This window comes from Phacochoerus africanus, chromosome 3 (genome assembly GCF_016906955.1).
Source record: "Phacochoerus africanus isolate WHEZ1 chromosome 3, ROS_Pafr_v1, whole genome shotgun sequence".
In the NCBI taxonomy this organism is placed as follows: domain Eukaryota; kingdom Metazoa; phylum Chordata; class Mammalia; order Artiodactyla; family Suidae; genus Phacochoerus; species Phacochoerus africanus.
This window is the reverse complement of record NC_062546.1, coordinates 73,297,614-73,324,120: the sequence shown is the minus strand read 5'-3', so window position 1 is coordinate 73,324,120 and position 26,507 is coordinate 73,297,614. Positions and strand designations below refer to the sequence as shown.

Below are 26,507 nucleotides of genomic sequence, written 5' to 3'. Positions count from 1 at the left end.
CAGATTGCCAGCCTTATCCAAAAGAATATATATTCTCACGGCGGGAATTCATTCAAACGTCTAACATGAATTCTTTTTTTTAAACTGAAAAAAAAATCCTGAATTAATTTGATCTGAGCATATATGTTTTCCTTAGATGTAGTGTTTTTTTTTTCTTGCTAGATTTGCTTTCAGAACATAAACTGCATTCCAATCCTGTTATTTTGTGGTTAATATTTATTATCCTCTAAAGAGGAGTTAGGAGGTTTATATACAAGCTAGGGAAGTGATAAGGCAATATCAGTTAGTGAGATTTATTTATGAAGCCCATAAAACCTAAAAAAGATTTCCTTTGACCATTTAAAAGTTTATAGCTCTACTGCAACTTATTAAATGTGCATGTGTTTTTCTGCCCAGAAAATACAGATATATCACAGTGATCACTGATATTTCAGACCAGCCTACCTCTCATTGTTGTTATTAAGGAAAATTTAAAAAAAACCTAAATATTCAGATTGAACTTATTAAAAATGTTTTAAAGAATATTTACCAGCTCTAGCTTTAGGGCTTTTTGTGTGTGTTTTTTGAAATAACATACAAAGTTATGGGACAAACTTTATTGTGTTCTGGTTTTTTTTGTCCCTGAATGTTACATTAATTGAATTACAATCATTCATTAAATACTATGGAATATAAAAAAATTATCCTTTGAAATAGGAAAAGTCACTTTTGTATACATGAAACTCAGTAACTACGTCTATCTGTATAGTCACAAACCTTACTATGAAAAATGCATTATCATATTTTATTTGGAATATTGTTAGCGAATCACTGAACTAAATGAATTATTTTAATTATTATTTTATTAAATTTCTATTTTGTTCTCTATAGTACATGTTATATCAGGAGAAATATTCGTAACCTTTTTTTTGTTTACCAAATGAATATGAATTGATAGTGTGCAAAACCGTATTAAGAGAAAAATTTTAAAAGCTCTTTATAAAATTTCACTCAAATTTTTTTACCTTTATACTTGTATATATTAGTCAAAGAAATTTCTTTTAATTTAGGTTGAAAAATGAATTAATTCATCCTATTCACTTCAGTAGGAACTGATTCTTTTAGGAGGTATTTGTACGTGTGTTCGTGTTTATCTTGTTTGCTTTGAATCCCATGCAGGTTCCCCTTTTGCCTGGGTTTGCTTAGGTTCTCAGAAAATCTGGTAGAGTTTAAATAAGTAAAAACATTGAATAGTTTCTGATTTGTTTCTTATCTGCATATATTGTTCTCTGTTGCAATTTTTAAAAATTATTCTTTCTCACTTTGTAATACAAGAAACCTCAAGTCCGCTTTGGAAGTGGGTATTGTATAAATCACAAAATAGATTTTAAAATTATGTGGTAACCTCAAAAAAGCAGCAGAAATATATGACAAACCCACAGCGAACATCATTCTCAATGGTGAAAAGCTGAAAAAATTCCCACTGAGATCAGGAACAAGACAAGGATATCCGCTCTCACCATTACTCTTCAACATAGTTCTGGAAGTCCTAACCACAGCAATCAGAGAAGCAAAAGAAATAAAAGGAATCCAAATTGGAAAAGAAGAAGTAAAACTATCCCTATTTGCCGATGACATGATACTACACCTAGAGAATCATAAAGACTCTACCAGAAAACTGTTAGAGCTCATCCACGAATTTGGCAAAGTTGCAGGATACAAATCAATACACAGAAATCCACAGCATTTCTATACACTAACAATGAAAGGGCAGAAAAGGAAATTAGGGAAGCAATCCCATTTACCATCGCATCCAAAAGCATAAAATACCTAGGAGTAAACCTACCTAAAGAGACAAAAGACCGGTACTCTGACAACTGCAAGCCGCTGATGAAAGAAATCAAAGAGGACACAAATAGATGGAAAGATACACCATGCTCATGGGTTGGAAGAGTTAATGTTATCAACATGACTATACTACCTAAGGCAATCTACAGATTCAATGCAATCCCTATCAAACTACCAAGACCATTTTTCACAGAACTCAAACAAAATAGTTTAAAGTTTGTTTGGAAGCACAAAAGACCCAGACTAGCCAAAGACATCCTGAAAAAGAAAAATGGAGCTGGAGGAATCAGGCTCCAGGACTTCAGACTACACTACAAACCAACAGTCATCAAAAGCATATGGTACTGGCACAAAGACAGACATATAGATCAGTGGAACAGGATAGAAAGCCCAGAATTCAACCCACACACCTACAGCCAACTCATCTATGACAAAGGAGGCAAGAATATACAATGGAGAAAGGACAGCTTGTTCAGTAAGTGGTGCTGGGAAAACTGGACAGCCACATGGAAAAGAATGAAATTAGAACACTCCCTAACACCATACACAAGAATCAACTCCAAATGGATCAAAGACCTAGGTATAAGACCAGACACTATCAAACTCTTAGAGGAAAACATAGGCCAAACACTCTCTGACATAAACGACAGCAACATCTTCTCAGATCCACCTATCAGAGTATTGGCAATAAAAAGAAAAATAAACAAATGGGACCTAATTAAACTTCAAAGTTTCTGCACAGCAAAGGAAACCCTGAACAACACAAAAAAGCAACCCACAGAATGGGAGAAAATCTTTGCAAGTGAATCGACGGACAAGGGATTCACCTCCAAAATTTATAAACACCTTCTGCAGCTCCATACCAAAAAAACAAACAACCCCATCCAAAAAATGGGCAGAAGATCTAAACAGACAATTCTGCAAAGAAGACATACAGATGGCCAAGGAACACATGAAAGGATGTCCAACATCACTCATTATTAGAGAGATGCAAATCGAAACCACTAGGAGGGACCACCTTACACCAGCCGGAATGGCTATCATCCAAAAGGCTATAAACAATAAGTGCTGGAGAGGGTATGGAGAAAAAGGAACCCTAGTACACTGTTGGTGGGATTGTAAATTGGTGCAGCCACTGTGGAAAGCAGTATGGAGATGCCTCAGAAAACTAAACATAGAACTTCCATTTGATCCAGCAATCCCACTCCTGGGCATCTACCCAGAGAAAACCATGACTCGCAAAGACACATGTACTCCAATGTTCATTGCAGCGCTCTTTTCAATAGCCAAGACATGGAAACAATCTAAATGTCCATTGACAGAGGAGTGGATCCAGACGATGTGGTACATATACACAATGGAATATTACTCAGCCATTAAAAAGAATGAAATACCAGCATTTGTAGCAACATGGATGGACCTAGAAACTATCATGCTAAGTGAAGTCAGCCATACAATGAGACACCAACATCCAATGCTTTCACTGACATGTGGAATCTGAAAAAAGGACAGATGGAACTCCTTTGCAGAACAGATGCTGACTCACAGACATTGAAAAACTTATGGTCTCCGGAGGAGACGGTTTGGGGGGTGGGGAGATATGCTTGGGTTATGGGATGGAAATCCTGTGAAACTGGATTGTTATGATCATTATACAACTACAGGTGTGATAAATTCATTCGAGCAATTAAAAAAAAGAAAACTGAAAAAGAATTTCAAAAAAGCAGCAGAAGTCAAACTGATTTTTGCTACTTATGGGCTATCTAAATATTATGAGCAAACAGACAAAGCGTATATTTGGCACTATGATTGAATCTTCTAGGTTCTTAAAACAACAGCTTTTATTTTTCCATAAAGTTTCTCAAAAAGCAGTTAATGAGAGAATAATAAAAATTATTATGTACACAAATTGATTAGTGGATAGCCTGAGGAAGAGACAATGAGCAGCCATATTCGTTCATAGACATATATAAGAATTTCCATTTCAGATTAGAAGAAAAACTATTTTTTTGTGCTTTTTAGGGCTGCACCTGTGGCATATGGAGTTTCCCAGGTTAGGGGTCAAAAGAGCCGCAGCTGCCAGTTTGCACCACAACCACAGCAATGCGGGACCTGAGCTACATCTGTGACCTACACCACAGCTCAAGGCAATGTCGGATCCTTAACCCACTGAGCGAGACAAGAGATTGAACCTGCATCCTCATGGATACCAGCAGGGTTCATTACTGCTGAGCCACGATAGGAACTCTTAGAAGAAAAACTACTAATAAAACATTTTATATAGAGTGAACTGTTCTGAAAAACATGGGATAACTTTCCTGTATAAGTAAAGTCATATTATCAAGATGCTATAAATAGAATTACTTATGAATATAATTAGTATTATTATTAAGCCTATTTTTCCCTTGGTATATAAACCTAACAAAGGGCTCCATAGATTCATTCCAGCTTATAAAAATGTTGTAATGTGAACATAAATTTGCTTTATGAAACTTGTGGCTGACCCTCACAGAAGCAATAATCCCTGAAAGCTCTCTCCAATAGACATGAATCCTCAACAGCCATGCTAGCCACCTCTGGAGGCCACAGGAATTTGCTAGCTAAAAAACAGAGTGGAAAGTTCTCAGACTTAGCCTAACTACAAACCTTACAACAAAATCCACAATAACATCTGCATCTGCTTAATAAAATATAAAGAACATGGTATGGCAGCTAGAGATCCATCTTGAATCTTATCAAACATTAAGCATCCTGTCACCCTTACTTTGCAAAATATTTGAAATTAAATTAGGATTGGAATGATGCAGAGGGATATTGTTAATGAATATGGGCCTCCTATATTTAACTTATTGGGAGTTGATAATGGAGACAAAACTTTCAAATGTAATCCTGAACAAAGATTTTAACTGTTTTTTTTCCCCCAAGGTGAGGGTAAGATTTTGTCCCTTACTTCCTATCGGTGAGACTTTAAGCAAGTTAGTTCATTGCTTTGCATGTCAGTTTCCTCGCTGATAAAATGCGGAAATTCAAAGTAGATATCTTATTGAGTTACTGTGAAGACTGAGATAATACAAGTCACATTAGAAGTGCTGGCACATAATAAGGGCTCAAGAAATGTTAGCATGCCAGGCACTGAGAATAAAAAGACAGTGCTTGCATGTAACTAAATTTCATCTTCTGATAAAGCAAAAAAAAAAAATGTGGTCAATAAATAAACAAGCTGGAAAGTACTCTTCAAATGAGAATTCTGGCTCTCACCCATCTTAGATGAAGTAATTGAAATTTTTACATTTACTGAAGTGATTTATATATGATCTTCTACAGTAAAGATTCTTTCAAATCCTGATAATTTTTAAGGAAGTTTTTAAAAAACTTTTGGCCCCCAATAAATTTGTCCTTAATACTTGTAGCTCTTTTTTAAATTAAAAAAAATTAAATTGAGGCATATAGTCAGAGGAATGGATAGAAGATGTGTTCGATACACACACACACACACACACACACAAATGGAATATTACTCAGCCATAAAAAGAATAAAATTCTGCCATTTGCAACAATGTGGATGGACCTAGAGAATATTATGCCTAGTAAAATAAACAAGACAGAGAAAGACAAATACTGTATGATATCTCTCATATGTAGAAGCTGAAAAATAATACAAGTGACAGTATATGCAAGACTCACAGATGTAGAAAACAACTAGCAGTGTCCAAAAGCGAGAGGAAAAGGGGTAGGACCAAATAAGAGGAGATACAAACTATTACGTACAAAAATAGATAGGCAGCAAGGATTTATTGTATAGCACAAAAATTACAGCTAATACTTATAGTTCTTGCTATTTCAACACTAATTCACAAAAAGCTCTTAAGAAAAAAAGGAACAAAAGAAAGCAACTTGATAGAATTTCAATTTGCTTTAAGAAAGATTTTCTTATGGAATTCTGATGATATTGAAATATCTTAGAACAAATTTGGTTTCAAAAATACAATTTAAACCAAAAGAGATAGGTCAACTAGGTAAATTTTGAAATAAGCTAAAAAAATCAGCCTGACTTGTGGCCCTTTGATGTTAGGAACACTTGATACTTCAGTGCCTGTAGGTCATATTTGGAATAAACATTTCTCTTTCTTTCTTTCTTTTTCTTTCTTTCTTTCCTTCCTTCCTTCCTTCCTTCCTTCCTTCCTTCCTTCCTTCCTTCCTTCCTTCCTTCCTTCCTTCCTTCTTTCTTTCTTTCTTTCTTTCTTTCTTTCTTTCTTTCTTTCTTTTTTTTCTTCTTATTAGAGCCACACTTGCAGCACATGGAAGTTCTCAGGCTAAGGGCAGAATCAGAGCCAGAGCCACAGCAATGCGGGATCCAAGCCACGTCTGTGACCTACACTGCAGATCACATTGGATCCCCCACCCACTAGGTGAGGCCAGGGATGGAATCTGCATCCTCAGGGATACTAGTTGGATTTGTTTCCTCTGCACCACAGCAGGAACTCCAAAATGAACATCTCTGCTAATGTTCTGTAGTTTAATATTTACACCATTCTCAGATATATATGGGTCTGCTGCTCACATGTTAAAACACTGACCCTTCCTTCCCTTGACAAAGTTCATTAGCAGGTGAGGAGGACATTTTGTGAAAAGCTTGGTTGAATGTGAAGTATGCCAGTGTGGGATAACTTTTGTGCTTGTGGGCAGACAAATTATTCATATCAGTGAGGGATTATTTACAAAGAATTGATCCAAGTGTTAGCATGCCTTTGAAAGCCAGGGGAGGAAATCACAGGGCCACATGTATGTCTAGATTAATTCAGCCTAACAATTCTGATTCATCACATTCCATGAAAGACCAATTTTAGGTGGTCCAAAATGAACACTGTATTCTTTGAAGAACTAACATTTTTGAGGAAATGATAATCATTTTAATTAGAAGGTTTAATTGTAATTGTTGAGAAAAAAATGTAATGTCTACCCTGGTATAGAAAGTCTCCCTCCCTTCCTACCTCTTCCATTTCTTTGTTTACATTTTGTGACAAATTTGAAAATTCTTTTCTTGTTTTCTTCTCATTACACTCTTTCAAATATTTCTCTTCCTACTATTTCTGTTCTTTCTTTATACAGTCGTCCCTCAGTATCCCCAGCAGACTGGCTCCAGGAGCCCCCACAGGTACCAAAATAGAAGGATGCTCAGGTCCCACATGTAACATGAGTCATGCCCTGAATATGATTTGCCCTCCATATCCACGGGTTTAACATCCACAGATAAGCAGGGCCAAATGCATTATTTTTTCTTCTTTTTATCCTTCTATCCCTGCCAGAATATTTTTTATTGTAATAAATAGTTTTCACAAAAGATGCTTATAAATAGCTAACAGAGAGTTAAGGATAGTATCAGATTGATATCTTGGATTTTTTTTAGAAATTAATGGTAAAAACTCATACCATAATTCAAAGAAACAAATAAAGCTGGCAGCATTTCTTTTACCATATTTAAAAATCATTTTCTTATTATAGGGCAAGACATATGTCACTATATACAAGGTAAGTTATCCACAATGTTTAAGTGCTAGGAATGCAGAATGAGCCTGCTCTTGTTGCCCTTTGACTTCAGACTCTCTTCACTGTACAAAGACCAGGGATACGTCTTTTAACACCCACAACTTGATTAACAACCTTACATGTCAAATGGGGAAATCCATCATTCAAATGCAACAAAAACTTTTTCTTGACTATAGGTAGGCACAGGCCTTTCCTTAAATGGCTATGTTGAAATGCAAATTCCTAAGAATGCACTTATTTCCAGTGGCCTCCCCTCAAATGAACTGAACTTAAAATCTATCTACAAGTTAGATATTCCACTTACTATGTATTCTTTCAAACTGGGAGTCTATCAGGAGTATCTCACTGTATACAGAATGCAGGACTTGCATGAGGCAGTCTTACAAACGTTAAAGCTCATAGCCCACTTTCCTCAGTTGATGGTAGAGGCATTGTTCCTAGTACACAGTTCTAATTGCTTTTAAGAGACATCATAAGAACTAAAAATAGGGAAAGTATTATCTTTGTTATTATGTTCTGAGTTCTTAAGTATTCAGTGTATGATTTGTCTCTGGGTCTGTTTCTAGTGCCAAAACCCTTTTTAATAGGAGTTAGATCAGATTACGATTGTGTAGTAGATAACCTAATTTTGCATGTTTTCTCCATCAAACAATACATATCTATGTCAGTTATATCAGTGTATATGGATAAATCCAAAAGCTATTTAGCTCTTTGCATTTCTCTCCTACCTCTTTTGTCTTATAAACTATTACATATCTCACTATAATAACAGTGAGTTATGTTTGGCAACACAGCCTTCTTTTATTAAAGGTGTGTTTTAATTTGACATTAGAAATAACCAGCTTTAAAAATGTGATCGGTCTTGATTTCTTTTAGATTCCTTTTGGAGATACTCTTATGACAAAAATGTGCTCTGTGAGAATTTGGCAAACTAGCTGATAATAGGATAAATCTTTGTTTACAGGAGAAAGAAAATGCATCATTATTATATTGTTATTATTTAGTATATCAAAAAGTAAATATAAATTTTAGCTGGTTATGTGCATGTGAGTCAAGATATTATTTGATAAAATGAGTCAGATGGAAAAATTTCCATGTCTTTGTTATGACACATCAAATACCCCCTTATCTCTAAAAACATTAAGGATAAATGATACTTTGTTTTTCCAACTATCCATAGAACTAAAAGAAAAATCTAAATTATGATATCTTTATTTTGCAGGAGCCAATAAAAAAGAAATAGCCCTAATGAATGGTCTGACTCTGAATTTACATCTTCTACTGGTAAGTTTTCTTTCCCACCAATGTTTAATATACACTCATTTACAGAATCTGACATTTTTCCATCTTTAATTCATGAGCATCTGGATGTTTGCTTATTTAAAAATAAGTTGTAAGGTTATTTTCATTTCTGCCAGGAAATGCTGGACGATGATAGAATGGCTTCTTTATAATCATGTGAGAATTGACTCTTACAAAAAGCTTTAGAATAATGAATAGCTCTTTATCTCAGAACATAAGGAATAAAAGCCACAATGGATGAAAAGCAAAGAATGCCACAAAACAATGAATCACACAAAACAGCGATGTACAAATGGTAGCAAACTGTGAGCTTTTCAGGAAAATAGTTTTCCAATGTACCGGACTCTAATAGGGTCGGACTATGGATTTGTGTTTTTATGATTAATTCTGGGAGAGTAGGTTAAAAAAGTATCAGAAAGTAAAACTAAATTGGAGAAAAAGGATATAGTACCTTATATGAGTCACTTGTTTAAAGTGTTTCTTATATCGTATTTAATTGTGTATATATATATATATATATACACACAAATATAAAATAAATATATTCTTGATTTGGAATATGGTGCCTATAGTAATTGCCTGATGCTATGAAAATCTTGTATTTCATTTTTAAGTGAGTTTTTGAAAACATGCCTACATGACAAAATGCAAAATTAAGACATCGATATTTTATTTTGATAAAATATAGACATAATTAGGAGTTCTTGTCGTGGCACAGTGGATAACGAATCCGACTAGGAACCATGAGTTTGCGGGTTCGGTCCCTGCCCTTGCTCAGTGGGTTGACGATCCGGCATTGCCGTGAGCTGTGGCGTAGGTTGCAGACGCGGCTCGGATCCTGTGTTGCTGTGGCTCTGGCGTAGGCCGGAGGCTACAGCTCTGATTAGACCCCTAGCCTTGGAACTCTATATGCCGTGAGAGCGGCCCAATAAATGGCAAAAGACAAAAAAAAATAGACATAATTACTAAATATGCTTGAAGGAACATGTTTGTGGAGTATGTTAAGTATGATGGTAAACAGCATAGTTTTTTTTTTTGTCTTTTTGCCTTTTCTTGGGCCGCTCCAGCGGCATATGGAGGTTCCCAGGCTAGGGGTCTAATCTGAGCCGTAGCCACTGGCCTACGCCAGAGCCACAGCAACGCAAGATCCGAGCCGCGTCTGCAACCTACACTACAGCTCAGGGCAACGCCGGATCGTTAACCCACTGAGCAAGGGCAGGGACCGAACCCGCAACCTCATGGTTCCTAGTCGGATTCGTTAACCACTGCGCCACGACGGGAACTCCAACAGCATAGTTTTTAGTGCACACAGCTCTGGATTTGGCTGCCAGCTAGGTTACTTAATGCATGTTTGACTTTGGACAAGGGCTTTGACACTTCTAAATCCTTTTCTCTTTTGTAAAAATGAGGATGATAATACCTACCTCACAGGTATGCACATGTATGAAATGTAGTAACATGCGAAAATTGCTTTGGCACTCCGGCCAGTGGTCAACATCTAATGAACAGTAGCAATCATCCTCATTGTTATCGTGTCAGTATTTCTTTTCCAGGAACTGTGTGGAGAAGTGAAAAAGCCCCACTGAACACATGAGCCTTCTCCCTGGTGCCTCTAGAAATGCCAAATGTTTCCTTAGGGCAAACATACTTTAGTTGAAACTAAAATTAAATTTCACAAAATCATAAAACAGTGGAAATATTATGTACTAGAAACCAAATCAGCAGGCAAGACAAATCAGTATAAGACATACAGAGAATATATTTCCAGTCTTATAATAGAGAAATTCATTAAACACATTAGGAAGTTAATTTTTCAATTAAACTTTAAATAAAGCTTGAGAATTTGTTTTTATCTGATTCACATTTTCTCCCCAATTTGCTTTTCTATTGATAAATGTAATGAGCAAACATTTCTTCCTTTTTAGAATTCATTAGAAGTGAGGCTAATTGGAAAAGGTACCCTTGACAAACATTTACATGTGTAATTAATTAATGCTTTAAAATGTTTAAGATTATAAAATTGAAAGCATGGTATAAAATGAACAAATGTTTAAATTGTGCATTAATGCTTTTCTCAATAAATTCATTTCATTGCAGTTATCATTTTTTAAGCCTACAACCAAACGGTATAAAATTCTCCTAGAAGCCAAAGCCTTCCCGTCAGATCATGTAAGACTTCTTCAAATTATATTTATATTCTTTCTACCCATCCTAAAGGAGCCTATTGTTTGCCTGACTTGAATGTTTATTCACTAGTCTTTTCCAAGTAACCTTACGATAAAGAGATCTGTCAAGTGCTTTTGATTTATGCATTTTTAATAGATTGTAGCTTTATTTCTTTTGTTCAAGTAAAACGTGTTAAGGGAGAAAAGAATTTAATAGAAACATTGATTTATTAGTATTTTTAAAGACTCTGAGCAAACCACTGGTCTAAATCAAGTGCAGTTATAAATGTTTTGTTAATTCTTATTGCTGTTTTACTTTATTAAATTAAATCCATACATACCCACGTACTTACTTAACCCTTTGGTTACACAGTAGGAATGTAAACATGTATTTGTCCATTTGTTTTCATAGCACACTAGCCTAATTATTGGTGCTTTATAATTAAAAAATATTTATTACAGAATAAAAGTATTTCTTGCAGTTCAAGAAAAAAAATGCTACTTTTCATAATCTCAGTTTGATGAGAAATATGATTATTCCAGACACAGACACAGATAAAAGTATATTGCAGTTTTAGCATTATATTTCAGTTTTGGTGTTGGAGAAACTTGACTTCTGTCTTTATGTTATCACTGTTAAGTATTTTAGCCCACATTTTATAATTTTGTGGCACTTAATCATTCCAAATTAATTAACATTATTTTACTAAAAAGGATCAAGATCCTAGTATCTTGAAAAAATTCAGGGTTCCTAAAATTTCTTATTCCCATTTATAGCTTGGACTCTCAAAGAAGGGAAATTTTGATGTCTTTTTCTCTCACTAGCTTACTTATTTCTAAAGTAAGCCATTTCTGTATCCTGTGTTGGAGCCTCACGATCTTCACTGCTCATTTCAGTTGTTTTGTAAACTGTTATGACATAGATTATATGATTTACTTTTCCATCCATTTCTAATATTTTGTGTTTCAAAGAATGTTCAGATTGCTGCACATAAACTATATTAAGTAATTCTTCTCTGATATATTCTGTTTAGTCACTTTTAACCTTGACTTTGAATTAAATAGAATAATATGCTTTTATTGTTATTTTATTACTTCTTTTCTGGGTTATTTCAATGTATTTCTGTGCACTGAACTTGATTTAATAAATCATTCTTCTTTTCCAGTATGCTATTGAGTCGCAGCTTCAACTTCATGGACTTCAGGTTGAGAAAAGTATGAGGATAATAGAACCAAGAGAGGTATATGAAAAAGAGATAAATAAATATTCATCATGTTTCTATTTAGTATTGACCTTTTTTCTTCATTTTCTTTAAAAGTTTATTATCTTCATTACTTTAATGGAACTTTCAAGAAAGTATAAAAGATCTATATTCTGTTACTGTTAGGTCATGTTGCTTAAAATAGAGAATTAACTCAAAAGTGTATTTATTTTAATTTTTCAAGAGTTAGTTATATTACAAGCAAACTATTTTCCTATTAAAACCACTGTAGTCTGACCTATTCTTCAGCGAGATAGAATGAGATGGCAAATTGCATATATCATTTTAAATTTTAAATACCATTGACTGTGGGTGACATTAAAATTTGTGATATTTGTTGTAATTGCATGATACCTATCATTCATGCCCCTCAATCTAAGTATCAAATGTTTTCCTCCGAGCTTTGTCTAGGGTATAGAAAGAGACGTGGTATAGCAGAAACAGTAGATTTATAACCGACTACTATTCCCCAGAGAAATCCCAGACCTACAACTGGGTATGTGGCTTTGGAATAGTTATTTTATCTCTGGATTCTTTTATATTTAAACAAATAACAAAGGAAACACTTAATCAGAATTAATCATAAGTTCAAAATCTAACAGTTCCCATAGTGGCTCAGTGGTTAACGAATCCGACTAGGAACCATGAGGTTGCAGTTCGATCCCTGGCCTTGCTCAGTGGGTTAAGGATCTGGCGTTGCCAGTGAGCTGTGGTGTAGGTCCCAGACATGGCTCGGATCCGAAGTTGCTGTGATTGTGGCTGTGGCCGGCTACAGCTTCAATTAGACCCCTAGCCTGGGAATCTCGATATGCCACAGGTGTGTCCCTAGAAAAGGCAAAAAGACAAAAAAAAATTAAAAAAATTCAGAGACTTCATTGTCAACCCTGTTTTTTTATAGATTATCACTTTGTAAGCAAGTCCAAGATTTCTAGCAATTAGAGTATGTATAATATTTGTGAGACATATTATACACACCTAGCATTGGACACAGTAATTGGCAAATAGTAAGAATCACAAAAAATAAAAATAACTGAAGGAAAATTTATGAATATTTTAATTACATATTAATGTAGTTGATGCTTTGACTTCAAAATCGTGTTGTATTTAGCACTGGAGGAAATTCATGAAGACTTCATAAATACATCGGAATTGTTAGGATGCAAATATATAATTTGTATCTAGCTGAGTCCTTTTAGCTCAAGTTTTTGGAAAACCAAATCTAATTTCATTCACTGTATTCACAAAGTAACTAATCATTAGTCTTAGGTGGAGAGCTGTGGGGGGAAAGTAACCTTGACAACAATGAGTTTGATTGCTATTTTCTTCATGCTTTGATCTTGATCTTTAGAATAATAATCCTACTATTAAATTAATAGAAAATATTGGTTAAATTACATTCATATAAATGATGTATATGTGTTCTTTTCCTGGAAAAAATGGCATGAGATTGGTAAAATACTAATTTCTAAAAAATTTTTGTGACATTTAATATTTTATGGACTTCTTGTGCTTGGATATTTTATTGTTTAAGAATAAGAAGGGGGAGTTCCCGTCGTGGCACAGTGGTTAACGAATCCGACTAGGAACCATGAGGTTGCGGGTTCGATCCCTGCCCTTGCTTAGTGGGTTATGGATCCGGCGTTGCCGTGAGCTGTGGTGTAGGTCGCAGGCGCGGCTCGGATCCCGTGTTGCTGTGGCCCTGGTGTAGGCCCGCGGCTACAGCTCCGATTCGACCTCTAGCCTGGGAACCTCCATATGCCGCGGTAGTGGCCCAAGAAATGGCAAAAAAAAAAAAAAAAAGAATAAGAAGGAAATGATTTGTAAGTATGTAAATAGTAACGGTTAATTGAAAAACTGAAGAATAAAGTCAAGCAATAGGGTTTTGCAAAGATTTACACTTTATAAGCCCCCTTTACTAGTTTATTATCATTTCTTAATAACAAAAAACATGTTTAAATTCTTCTCTCTTGCCAGATTTTTGAAGATTATTAATCTAAAAAAATTTACCTTTACTTTTTCTTTTTTCCTTTGATTTTTATTATAAGTTCTCACAGTGATTTTTACATTGGGAAATATAAAAGAACAAATTTGCTCTTGTGGATATGATGTAACTTGTGCCTAACTTGATGTTAGGGGGAAGAAACATTGAGAATGGAAGATATCATTGAAGTAATTGAGAATGAAGGTGACTCAATTGCCGTGATCCTGTTCAGTGGGGTGCATTTTTATACTGGACAGCTCTTTAATATACCTGCCATCACAAAAGCTGGACAAGCAAAGGTATGCACATATTCCCTCCATCCTCCCTTGTCTAGAACATCAATCTACTGAAGAACATTCAATTGCACTTCTAGTAAAATATCTTTGTGTAAAATTACTTTAAAGATGAGTTTTAAAAAAGATAATATATATTTATGTATACAGCTATTGCTTTAGGCATCTCTATTTAAACTTTGTCAAATTTGTGGTCTTACCTCTTTTATTAACATCAGATATTCCAATGTTTATTGCTAATTAGCAGAACCAGTGAGCTTCTTAAAGGTGGGTGTCATTAGTACAGAGCTGCTTGGTCAGCAGGAAGCAGACAATACTGGGGATGGTAAACTACATACACACAACTCTGGTATTTTGTCATACTATAGCTCATTCAAAATGTAACTCATGATCACTAACCACATGTACCTGAAGAAGGGTGATACAGAATAGAAGTTTAACGTAAATGGAGCTTTATCCAGTTTACTTCAAGAAAGGGTCCCCCCTCCAACCAAGAATCACTATACTGCCTGTAATGAGCAATTTTCCCTAAATAGTACTAAACAAAACTTACATAGTTTACTATTTTGAAAAAGTCACTTTATATATATATATACTTGTAAAAAGTGGTTTTAGTATTTGATTGACAGAAAAAAGGAAATCAGAGAAACAAAATTCAGTAGTTACAATGTGTATTTAAAATCTTTAAATAACAATTTTGATTCAGCAATCAAGTCATGTATTTCAAAAGGTTACAACTGAATTATATTCTTAATATTACTAAGTTACAGGATTAATATATGTGTGAGATCTAGTTAATATATTCAGTTATTGAAGCTAATGACTGGAACTAATGAAAAGAAATTTAGCACCATTATCAGCAGTCTCTAGGAATTTCCAACCACGACTTCCAACTGGTTTGATGGATAACTGTGAAAATGGTGCTTTATAAAAGATAGAAAGATAATGTCTTTTTAATTTAGATATTAAATGTTAAGCACCAAAGTAAAGGGGAGCCAATAGAATGTCATATTTTAAAATGCTACACAAGTAATCTGAAGTCCCTGATAGCCTTAATACATATAAGCATGTGTTATTAACCTTCATTGAAATAAGGAAGATAGAGAAGAAAGATCATGGGTTTTGGAATCAGCCAAAAGGTTTGAATCTTGGGTAGGTCATTTAATTTTTACAAGATCTTCAGCAAGTTACTTACTTGACTTTTCTGAGTCTCTTGTTTTCAAAAGTGTTATTGAGATAACAAGACCCACTTCAAAAATGCAGTGCTGAAAACGAAGAATATAAAATAACTACTGGATGATACACACTCTACTGTTAAATGGTGGTTCCTTCCCGCTTCTACTGTCCTCAACAAATATGAAGTTATGGAAAGTGGCCAAAATATAAATTTTCTTCCATTTCCCATTAAAAAGCAAAATAAATTTACTTACTTAGATATTATATTAATTCTAATTCTTAACTACTTTGGCTGCTGAAACCATTCTCTCAATATTTTGCAGGCTTCCTTTCACTTAAAAAATATAGTAAGCAGGAGTTCCCGTCGTGGCGCAGTGGTTGACGAATCTGACTAGGAACCATGAGGTTGCGGGTTTGATCCCTGCCCTTGCTCAGTGGGTTAACGATCCTGCGTTGCTGTGGCTCTGGTGTAGGCTGGCAGCTACAGCTCAGATTTGACCCCTAACCTGGGAACCTCCATATGCCGCAGGAGTGGCCCAAGAAATGGCAAAAAGACAACATATATATATATATATATGTGCATATCATGTTAAACTCTTACTGAGCTTTCAGTCAAAGAAGGAAGATAGGAATGAGCAGTTCCATATAAATGTAACTGCGCAGAAGTGATGGATACTATGAAAGTGAAATGGTGATCTAGTGAACTTCAGTTTATCTGTTATCAAAATTATTTAATAAACATTTACAGTCTTGCTATATAATCCTCCTGTTCTCAAGGAAGATTTAGAAAAATTCTTCAAAATTTTAGCTCTCTTGCATGGTCTATGAAGATAAAGCTGAAGAGTGAGGCAAAGAGAAAATTAAAGGTGTCAATCAAGAAAGAGTTGGGAAATTTGAAGTGGGGAAAAGCTCTAAAAGAGTCGCTGTTAGAAATGGTTAAGTTAGATTAAAAAAAAGGAAAATTTCCACAGGTATGGTTGGAACCAAAAATGATGGATTAAGAAAAGTCAACAAGATTGACTTTGAAGTAGAAACTTTTTTGAAAGTAGAAACTACTTTTGAAGATTTTGAATAGAAACTACAAACACATATAAAAGGGAAGGATAGGAAGTTTGAGAAATATATTAATTAAAGAAATACATGTATACCAGTAAGACCACAAGTCATAAGTGACTTGATGTGTTATATTGAACCCTTATAACCATCACCCACATCAAGAAACTTCTTGAGCATTTATAACACTCAAAGTCCTCCAGGGTACCTTCTCCCAAATACTGACTGTTACCTCCCCTCCAAAGTATCCCTCTCCTTACTTCTAACCATATATTTAATTTTATCTTAGTTCATCTTTGAACTTTATTTAAATGGATTAACATACGATCTTTTGTGTTTCACTTATTTGCTCATTATTATATTTGTGAAGTTCACCCATGTTGTATGTAGAAGTAGTTTTACCTGTTTTTCTTTTCATTTCAGTATATTATTACAGTGTATGAAATAAATTGATATTTAATCCAACCTAATCAGAATAGATATTTACGTTTCATTTCCATTTAAGAACTGATACAATACATTCTATTCTTTTTTGGGGGGTGGGGTGTTTTTTTTTTTGAGGGCTGCACCTGCAGCATATGCAGGTTCCCAGGTTAGGGGGTCACATCAGAGCGGTAGCTGCTGGCCTACACCACAGCCACAACAACATGGGATCTGAGCCGAGTCTGCAGCCGAAGTCACAGCTCACAGCAATGCCAGATCCTTAACCCACTGAGCAAAGCCAGGGATCAAACCTGCATACTCATGGATGCTAGTCAGATTCGTTTCTGCTGAGCCATGACAGGAACTCCCTACTCTGAGTATTCTTATAAATGTCTTTGGTTATGCGTTCATATCCATTTCTGTTAAGTGTACACTTAGAATTGGAATTCTTGAAACATAAAGTAAGTATATATTAAATCCTAATCAATAATGCCAACTTTCCAAAGGTTTGTATTGGAGTTCCCATCATGGCGCAGCAGAAACAAATCCGACTAGGAACCATGAGGTTGCGGGTTTGATCCCTGGCCTCGCTCAGTGGGTTAAGGATCTGGCATTGTCGTGAGCTGTGGTGTAGGTCGCAGATGTAGCTCGGATCGCTAGATGCTGTGGCTGTGGCATAGGCCAGCAGCAACAGCTCCGATTAGACCCCTAGCCTAGCAATCTCCATATGCCACGGGGTGTGGCCCTAAAAAAACAAAACAAAAAAAACCCCCAAAAAGCAAACTTTTGTATCAATCTCATATACACCCACTAGCATATATGAGAGTTTCTGCTGCTCTACATTCTCACCAATAGCAAATCTGATTAGTTTGTAACAATGATGCATTGTGGTTTTAATATGCACTTCCCCAACTATTGATGGGGCTGAGGATCTTTCAAATCTGTACTAGCTGTCTAAGTATCTTCTTTATGAAATGCTTGTTCAAGTGTCTTGCCCAATTTTGTATTTGGTTATCTGTCTTTTGATTTTAAGTGGTATAGAAATTAACTTTGATAGAAATAGGAGATACAAGATTTCCAGTGATCATCTAAAGGGAAAATATTTAATATAAGAAAAATTGGTAGTGTGGCTTTGATTTACATAATGAATTTAGAGAATGCTGAGGCTTCTCTTAATGAGAAAGCCTGGGATGGTGAAATGTGGAAGAGGCCAAGGAAAAGTAAGCATAAGGTCAGGTTAGAGAACCATATTATAAGGAAAGAGCAGCATGTGAAACCTTGTCAATTTGAAGACACATTTTCATATTTTGCCTTTGAAGTCATCTACATGACTTTATATTATTGGCCAACCCAATCTTGGAGCTCTGCCTTACTTCCATATTTATATGTTTTTCATATTCTGTTACTTATTTCCAACAATAATTTCTCCTTATCTACACTCACTCAATGTTCTCCATTGTCTTTGTAATTATTATCCCTAGAGATTTTAACCATTGCCACAATTCAACTCTCACTGCCAAGTGAAAACTTCAGGCTACTCCCATATTTGAAAATTGTTATTTATGACCATCTGCCTATTACATCTGGAAGTCCTATATGCACCTTGCTATAAGTAGGCTCCGGACCTCTATCCCTAAAAAATATCCCTAATGTTTCACTCCACCAGCCTTATAGACCTTCAGACTCAACTCTGACACTTTCCTGTTCTTTACTTATTCAACCAATCATTTCTTAATTCTGCCCTCTAAGATTAGTCTTTCTTTTAATATTCCTGAAGCAATTATGAAGGTTTTCAGCTGCAAGAAATCCCAGAGAAAAAGTCATTGAAAATTAGGAATTTATTTATTTATTTATTTATTTATTTATTTATTTACTGTCTTTTTTTTAGGGCTGCACCCACGGCATATGTAGGTTCCCAGGCTAAGGGTCTAATTGGAGCTAAATCTGCCATCCTATGCCAGAGCCACAGCAACACCAGATCTGAGATGCATCTGTGACCTACACCACAGCTCATGGCAATGCCAGATCCTTACTCACTGAGTGAGGCCAGGGATCAAACCCGCATACTCATGGGTGCTAGTCAAGTTTGTTAACCACTGAGCTATGACAGGAACTCCTCCTCTCCTCCTCTTTCATTCTTTTTTTTTCTTTTCCCCCCTTATCCCTTCCTTTCTTTATTTTTTCTTTCTTCTATTTTCTCTTTTACCTCATTTCACAAAACATTTAAAAACAATTCATGGAGAATTGGTCAGGCAACGTAATGAAATTTAAAGAGAGAGAAAAGAAGAGAAAATCTGAATCATCTGGTGAAATGGAATAGACTCCCCACAAATTATAATTCCTCAACTTGAATTATGATAAGAATAGGTAACAAACAAATTATTTTCAATGGAAATTCTTGGTGTAGAGGGTGGACTAAGTCTTGCTAACAATTAAATGGAGCCATAAATGCTTTCACTGTGATAAATGTTTATTTCTTGCTCATGCAGCAGCCAAGAATTAGCTTTATCCAATTCAGTGACTCAGGTTCCCAGTGGTTCAGGTTGAATCCTATGGCTGTCATATCCAAAAGCTTCTGTCACTGTTCCCCTAAGGAATGGGATAAAGGGATATAAAGGGGCATACTAACATCTTAAAAGCATTAGCTTAACAATGGAAAAATTCATTTCCACGTATATTCCGTTGACTAATACATGGTCATTTCTGGGAAATGAAGTGTATTTGTATGCTTGAGAAGCAGAGCTTTTAGTCTTGCCACACCTGGAATTCAGGTATTATTTGTTGCTGAGGGAGAAGGACATTTATTCTGAAATGTAGTGTACTTATGCACTGATAAAATGTTTAGATGGTGGAGACAGAGACAGATCAGGCCTTGAACCTATGTCTTTTCATTAGTTTCTAGCATACTTTAATGGCTTAATTCATTTACCAATGTGAATTTATTTCTCTGCTTAACAAATGGGGAAGGTAATACTGTTAATGCATGGGATTTTTTAAGGAGATACAAACAAGGTATATTTCTAAAATACTTAGTAGTTATTTAGTGCAGTGTAAGTAATCAGTACACATTATAGATATATATAAGAAAAATCACATTAGCATATCCGACCTACAAAAAAAAAGAAATAATGAATCCTTAGAAAGTGAAATATTCAGAACCTTAAACCAAAGACTCTTACTGGACACTTTTACACTAGATTATAAAAGAAAACAATAATCTTAGCACTGTGGTTAGGGCTCAACAGACTAGGCTGAAATTTTAAAAGTATGGGTAGTGAACTAATAAAAAAATGAATAACCTTATCCATAAAAAAACTCAGTGCCAACTGTATTCCACCCTCCTGCTCCTATGCCATGTACAGCAGCCTGCGGCACTCTGGAACTTGTGGTACATGGCACACAATGTTGCCAAATATAAACAGTTTTAGCATGAATGAATGGTTTATTCCATTATTTATCACATAGTTTACACTACTTTACTCTACCTTATATAGATGCTGGTATGTTACTTTTCTTATAGCCCACTGAAAACTGAAATGCAAATGACAGCTGAAAAGACTACATTTTGCAAACCTGTGCTTCGCTTTATCAGCTTCTATCTTGCCATGTGGCGCTCTCTACTGACTACATACACCAATTAAAAGCTACCTTAATGATTAATAAAAAATAATCATAACTATAGACTGCATTAAATAAAAAATGAATTCAGATCTAGAATAAGACAAAAGCAGAAATATGAATAAAGACATCATTATAACAAAGAAGGATATTTAAGTTTCAACATCATTTAATGAAAACCAAAGTATCTAAATAATACTCATATACAAATGGTCACTTCACTAATCTATTAATTTATCTTGAGAAGGTTTAAAGTATTGTTAAAAACAATTTTTTAAATTTCATTTTCTTTAAAGTATAGTTGCTTTACAGTGTTGTGTCCATTTCTGCTGTATAGCACAGAGACAGAGCCACACATAAATATACATTCTTCAAGACTCTTACAGGAAGCAAATGATTTATCAAGCCTCAAAATTCAACAGAAAACTTGGCTGAGATGTTTCTAGTACTGAAGACTGTGAGTCAACTTTCATGGACTACTATAATAGAATAATATCAATAATTCTTGGCGTGAGAGGTCAGGATTTAAGCGATGAATCAGCTAGGAAAAATTAGTACCAAACGCTTTGGTATATAACTATAATATAAGCTGGAATGTTGTATGAATTATTTATGCATAAAAATTAACCATCCCTGAAAAGTTTTAATATTGGAATGTTCACTATTAAGTAATCTTTACTAGAAATCATAGGGAAGATAGCCAGTCAGTGCCAGTTCACCCAACAGGATCTTATCATTAGTGCGTAAGAAGAATCTTATCTCTATATTCTCTGTAGTAGAGCGACATGCATTTGAATGTTTTATTCACCCTTTCTATCAGTAAATATTTGAGTAGTAAATTATAATAATAGAATTTTAAATAGGAGCACATAATTTAGTCTGGAATATCAGACTGACTTTCTTAGAGAAGATGAGATCTGAGCCAATTCTATAATTATGAGTAGGAGTTAACTAGGTAAAACCCTCTCTGGAGGGCAGGCAGTATGGCGGGGCCATTCTAGACAGCTTACAGAAATTGTAGAATTGCAAGGAAGTAAATATTTCAATATAATTTGAAGAAAAGAATGAATAATTTGATAGTTAGAAAAGGTACTACAAGAAATGAGTATATAAAACAGACAAAGGTTGGGTAAAAAAGGGGCCACTAAGCTATATTATACATCTTAAGCTTCTTTTTAAGGACATGGGGAGCCACTGAAAGCTTTTAGGCAGTCAAAGAACTGAGATTTGTTTTAGTTTTAAAAAGATAGTCCTTACCTACAGGAATGCATAGGAAAAAGATGAGTGAGCAAAAGTAAAGTCAATTGCAGTGTCTATGCAAGAATATTAATACTCTCTATCATGATACAGTTCAAAAGATACCAGAGAACACACGTCATACTATATGAAATTTTTTTTGATCTCTTAAGAGATTGTTCTTATTTAACCTCATTATCTTAATGATAATAAAGGCAGATTTTGTATGGACATCAAAAATAATGACTCTATACAGAAACCCTTGGTGTTTCACCCAGATTGGGTTCTAGCTGCTGAATCCAAAGATTTAAAATTTATATAGATGCAAATTTTAAAATCTCTCTCTCTATCTACCTATCTATATATAGAGAGAGATGAGATAGATTAGATATAGATAGATAAGATAGATAAACTGAGACAGAGACAGGCAGAGAAAGAAAAATGACCTAAACTTTAGATGGAATGTCCCATTAACTAAATGTCTTTTACTCTGGGAATAATGAAAGATTGCTCTTTTTAGAAATATAAACTATTTGCAGTTTATCCAAATAGAAGCCTATAGTCAGTAAGTCAAAATATGTTGTTGAGGATCAGTGCTCAAGAATCTAAAAATTTTGAGCTGTCTCTAAGTTTTTATCAGATGTTTTATTTAAATTTTTCTTTTTTTTTTTTTGTCTTTTTGCTATTTCTTGGGCCGCTCCCGCGGCATATGGAGATTCCCAGGCTAGGGGTCCAATCGGAGCTGTAGCCACTGGCCTATGCCAGAGCCACAGCAACATGGGATCCGAGCCGTGTCTGCAACCTACACCACAGCTCACGGCAATGCCAGATCCTCAACCCACTGAGCAAGGGCTGGGACTGAACCCGCAACCTCATGGTTCCTAGTTGGATTCGTTAACCACTGAGCCACCATGGGAACTCCAGATGTTTTATTTAATTTAAGCTTCTCATTAAATGGGCCATGTGAGAAAGATTTTTTTTAATTCTCCATAGAAGAGAAATTTGCACTCAAGATGTTTTAGGATTAGAGATTTGAGTAAAGCAAGTGTCCTGGTTGTCCATCAGGATTGTTGCTTTGGCAACCACTCTCTTCACAGCCATGGCGGATAATTATTTCTCCTGATCTATCCTCATCCAAACCCAGGGTCCCCTAAATGAAATATTACACTTAGGGTTTTTTAGATGAGATGCATTTTATAAAATACTTAGGTTGTCTGAGAACCATGCTGTTTTATCCAGTATTCTACTTTTCATGTCACTTCACCAGCCAAAGGAACAAAGGAAGGCTGATTAAAGTGTTTGTTAAACTGAAAAATGAAAGTATTCCTACATGAAATGTTCACACCATTTTTAATTTATTCACCAACCACCATAAGAATGGAAAGGGAAGTTTGTGTCTCGTGACAAAGTGTAATTTCAAAATATCTTTGAGCAGAAAAGAAAAAAAAAACAAATAAAATGCGAGAGCTTTCTCTCAGTGTTCTTCTTCAAGATCCGCTTCTTTAATTGGTTACATTATTTATGCAAACAAGATTGGGGATACCAAAGTTTAGTTGAGTTTAAGAGACAATGTTCATTTTCCTAGCAAATAATCTATCTTATTAAGTAAGGTGGTGAACAAAGAAGATAACTTTCACATTGTCTGTAAAAACTAGATTTAAGGGAAGAAATTTAAGAGTGATGTATTCAAAAATTATCCTATAAGTTTTTTTACAATGTTATTAAGTTCAGTATGGAAGTAAATTTAAAAATATAATCAAACCTGGTTGCAAGATTGACCATTTGGACTGAGGTAGTAATCAATAGAAAAATATCTTATAGAAAAGTATACTTTAATTTCCCATCTAAATGGGGTCCTCAAAGATAAAGGTATCATCACCATGTGATAAGATAAATTGAATAATTACTTTAAATACACTTTATAACAGGATAGATAGATTAAAATAGATAAGTAAAGATTAAAACTCACCACTTCTACAAAGGGTGACTGCCCACTTTGGGGAAGGTTGTGATTAGGCCCATCGATCTCCTATATGATCCCTTGCCTTATGTTTCTCCTACCTGATGACCATCACTCTTCTACCATTTGTGGAACAGAGTCCAAACCACTCTAATCCTTTAAGACCGTGCATATATGTAGTTCTTGTAGCTCAGCAGGTTAGGAGCTGAAGTAATCTTTGTGAGGTTGTGGGTTCCGTCCCTGTCCTTGCTCAGTGGGGTAGGATCCAGCATTGCCCTATGCTGTGGCATAGCTTGCAGATGCAGCCTTGGTACAGTGTTGCTGTGGCTGTGGCACAGGCCTGCAGCTGCAGCTCCAATTTGACCTCTAGCCCAGGGACTTCCATATGCTGCAATTATGGCCAGAAAAAAAAAAGTTAATGGCTGTATAAATTAGGTGGAGCAAACTGCCTAGGTCCAGGGGTGCAGGCATCTAAGTGCCGAATTCAACAACTTGATTGTGTATATACCTAAATAATCAATGTAGCGTCTTCCTCTGCTCTCCTTCACATACTTCTATTTGTTTAAAAAAATATATTTTCTCTTTATGGATGCATGAGGGGCATATGGAAGTTCCCGGGCTAGGGGTTGAATTGGAACTGCAGTCGTGGCCTACACCACAGCCACAGCAACACTGCATCAGAGTGGCGTCTGTGACCTAGGGTGCACCTTTGTTGCAACACTGAATCCTTAAATCAATAAGCAAGGCCAGGGATCGAACCCCCGTCCTCACAGAAACAACATCAGGTCCTCAATCTGCTGAACTACAAAGGGAACTCTAACACATACTTACATTTAAACTAAACATTTCAAATGTTTTCTGTCCAGATGTCATACTTTCTGTCTCCCTGCCTTTATTAGCTTTCCTATCTCCTAGAATTCCTACATGTGAAGATTCTGTTCCTCCACCCCAGCTCAACCAGTACTTGCTTCACAGGTTATAACCTATTCTAGAGATTTGTTTTGTTTGCTCCTCTTTGTATATGCAAACATGGTATATATAAAAATTTTCAATCACATGCCAATAATAACAGATCAATATATTTCATATAAAAAGTCTTAGTTTCAAATATCTTCTGAAAAATTATGTTTGGCAACACGAGGCTATCTTTCCTGCTGGATGACAAGTGCCAAGGCTGAGTCACAATGCTGCCCATTAGATGGGACTTGAGCTCTTCAACACAACACTCACTTTGACCTACCGACCTCGGCACTGAAGCAGAGAGACAGCGATGTATATATTTATACTTACATTGCAGCATTCTTACGAAAAAGAGTAGAGTATTTCTTATAGGCTCAACTCATATTTCTTGATTAACTCCTGCAGAAACATGAGGGTGCAATTCTTGACCTTTGTCATAAAAATTTCTTCCTCTTCTGTGTTAGGCTGAATCTATCTTCCATTGTATTTCCATAGCATGATGTAAAATGTATTATTAGCCCCTTTGTGCACCATTTTGTAATTATTTCTATGCCTATCTTAACCCTAAAATTTAGAAAGCTCATGTTGGTAGAGTATTAATGACTGATTAAGGGTGGAGCCTACAGACTTCACAGGCTCATGGTAGTGCTTTACAAAAACAGTCACTTAACTTTAAATGCATAGTTGCTTGGTCAGTGAATGGATAAGGATTCATAAGCAAGAATGGATTAGGCTGATTTTATGGATCATATATTATATAAAAACACAACTGTTCTCCCATTTAGAATCAGAAAAATCTGAAGAATTACTTATAATAGTTAATTACTCTAAAAATAAAAAAAAACTTGTAAAATTTGAGTTCCTTTTCAAATTTCAATTCTACTTTTTGACATACTTAGGGCACACAGACTACTCCATTAAGTTATTAAATATTAAATGAACTAAAATAAGCTTGAAAAATTACCTGGAGCCATTTTTCCCATTTTGAGTATCTGAAATAAATCAAACAAACTATATTTTGTGTAAGATACTTGCCAGCTGGAGACTCCAGAAGAGAACAGTATTAGTCAATTTGCTTTATTTCTCCTCTTTGGTTTTGCACTTACTTCTGACAATAGAGGAGACAGTCACTTTTTTTTTCTGGTAAAATAAATAGGTGAAATTTGGTCTTGAAAGCACAATCTATTAGATAGCTAGACATTTTTACCTGCAAATTACACAACGCTTTAGGGTGGCAAGATCTTTTTTCCCTTCCTTTCTCTCAAATGCTTTACTCTTTTGCTTCCTGTAGCTGTTAGCACTTATCTCTGTCTCAAACCTTCTTAACTGACACTCCCCACCCCCTTAAATTTCATTAGCAAAATGTTCTCAGTGCTCTTCACCTTCTATTTCTCATTTCTGGATGTGCCAGTCTCATCAATATCTACTTTTAAAAAAAACAGGATAAAAGAAGAATATAGTTTCTGCAAATAGTGCTTTGCACAAATGTGAATAATACTAGATGGTGCTGATGGCCTACTGTGCATCAGGATCCTGGCATGAGGAATTTCTAATCTTCCCAGCAACCCTAAAAACCTTGTTTCATAGATATACTGACCCTTACTTAAATGTCAAGCTCTGGGATTTAAGAGAGAGAAAGAGTTTGGGGTGGGGGGAGAGAGGGAGAGAGGGAGGGGGAAGCAAGGGAGGGGGTATCAGTTAAGA

The 26,507-nt window shown here is 35.3% G+C and overlaps 1 protein-coding gene across 5 annotated transcripts in view; it reads left to right on the top strand.

Moving 5' to 3' along the window:
- KYNU (kynureninase) overlaps positions 1-26,507 on the top strand; it is a 125,233-nt gene that overhangs the window by 41,863 nt on the left and 56,863 nt on the right. For 3 of the 5 annotated variants that reach the window (XM_047772010.1, XM_047772009.1, XM_047772013.1), the window contains exons 5-9: positions 7,330-7,356; positions 8,597-8,658; positions 10,774-10,845; positions 12,008-12,082; positions 14,237-14,383. In XM_047772010.1, coding sequence (XP_047627966.1) covers positions 7,330-7,356; positions 8,597-8,658; positions 10,774-10,845; positions 12,008-12,082; positions 14,237-14,383 — 383 coding nt within the window. The remainder of the gene's footprint in view (positions 1-7,329; positions 7,357-8,596; positions 8,659-10,773; positions 10,846-12,007; positions 12,083-14,236; positions 14,384-26,507) is intronic. The other 2 variants (XM_047772012.1, XM_047772011.1) reach the window with 1 other exon arrangement.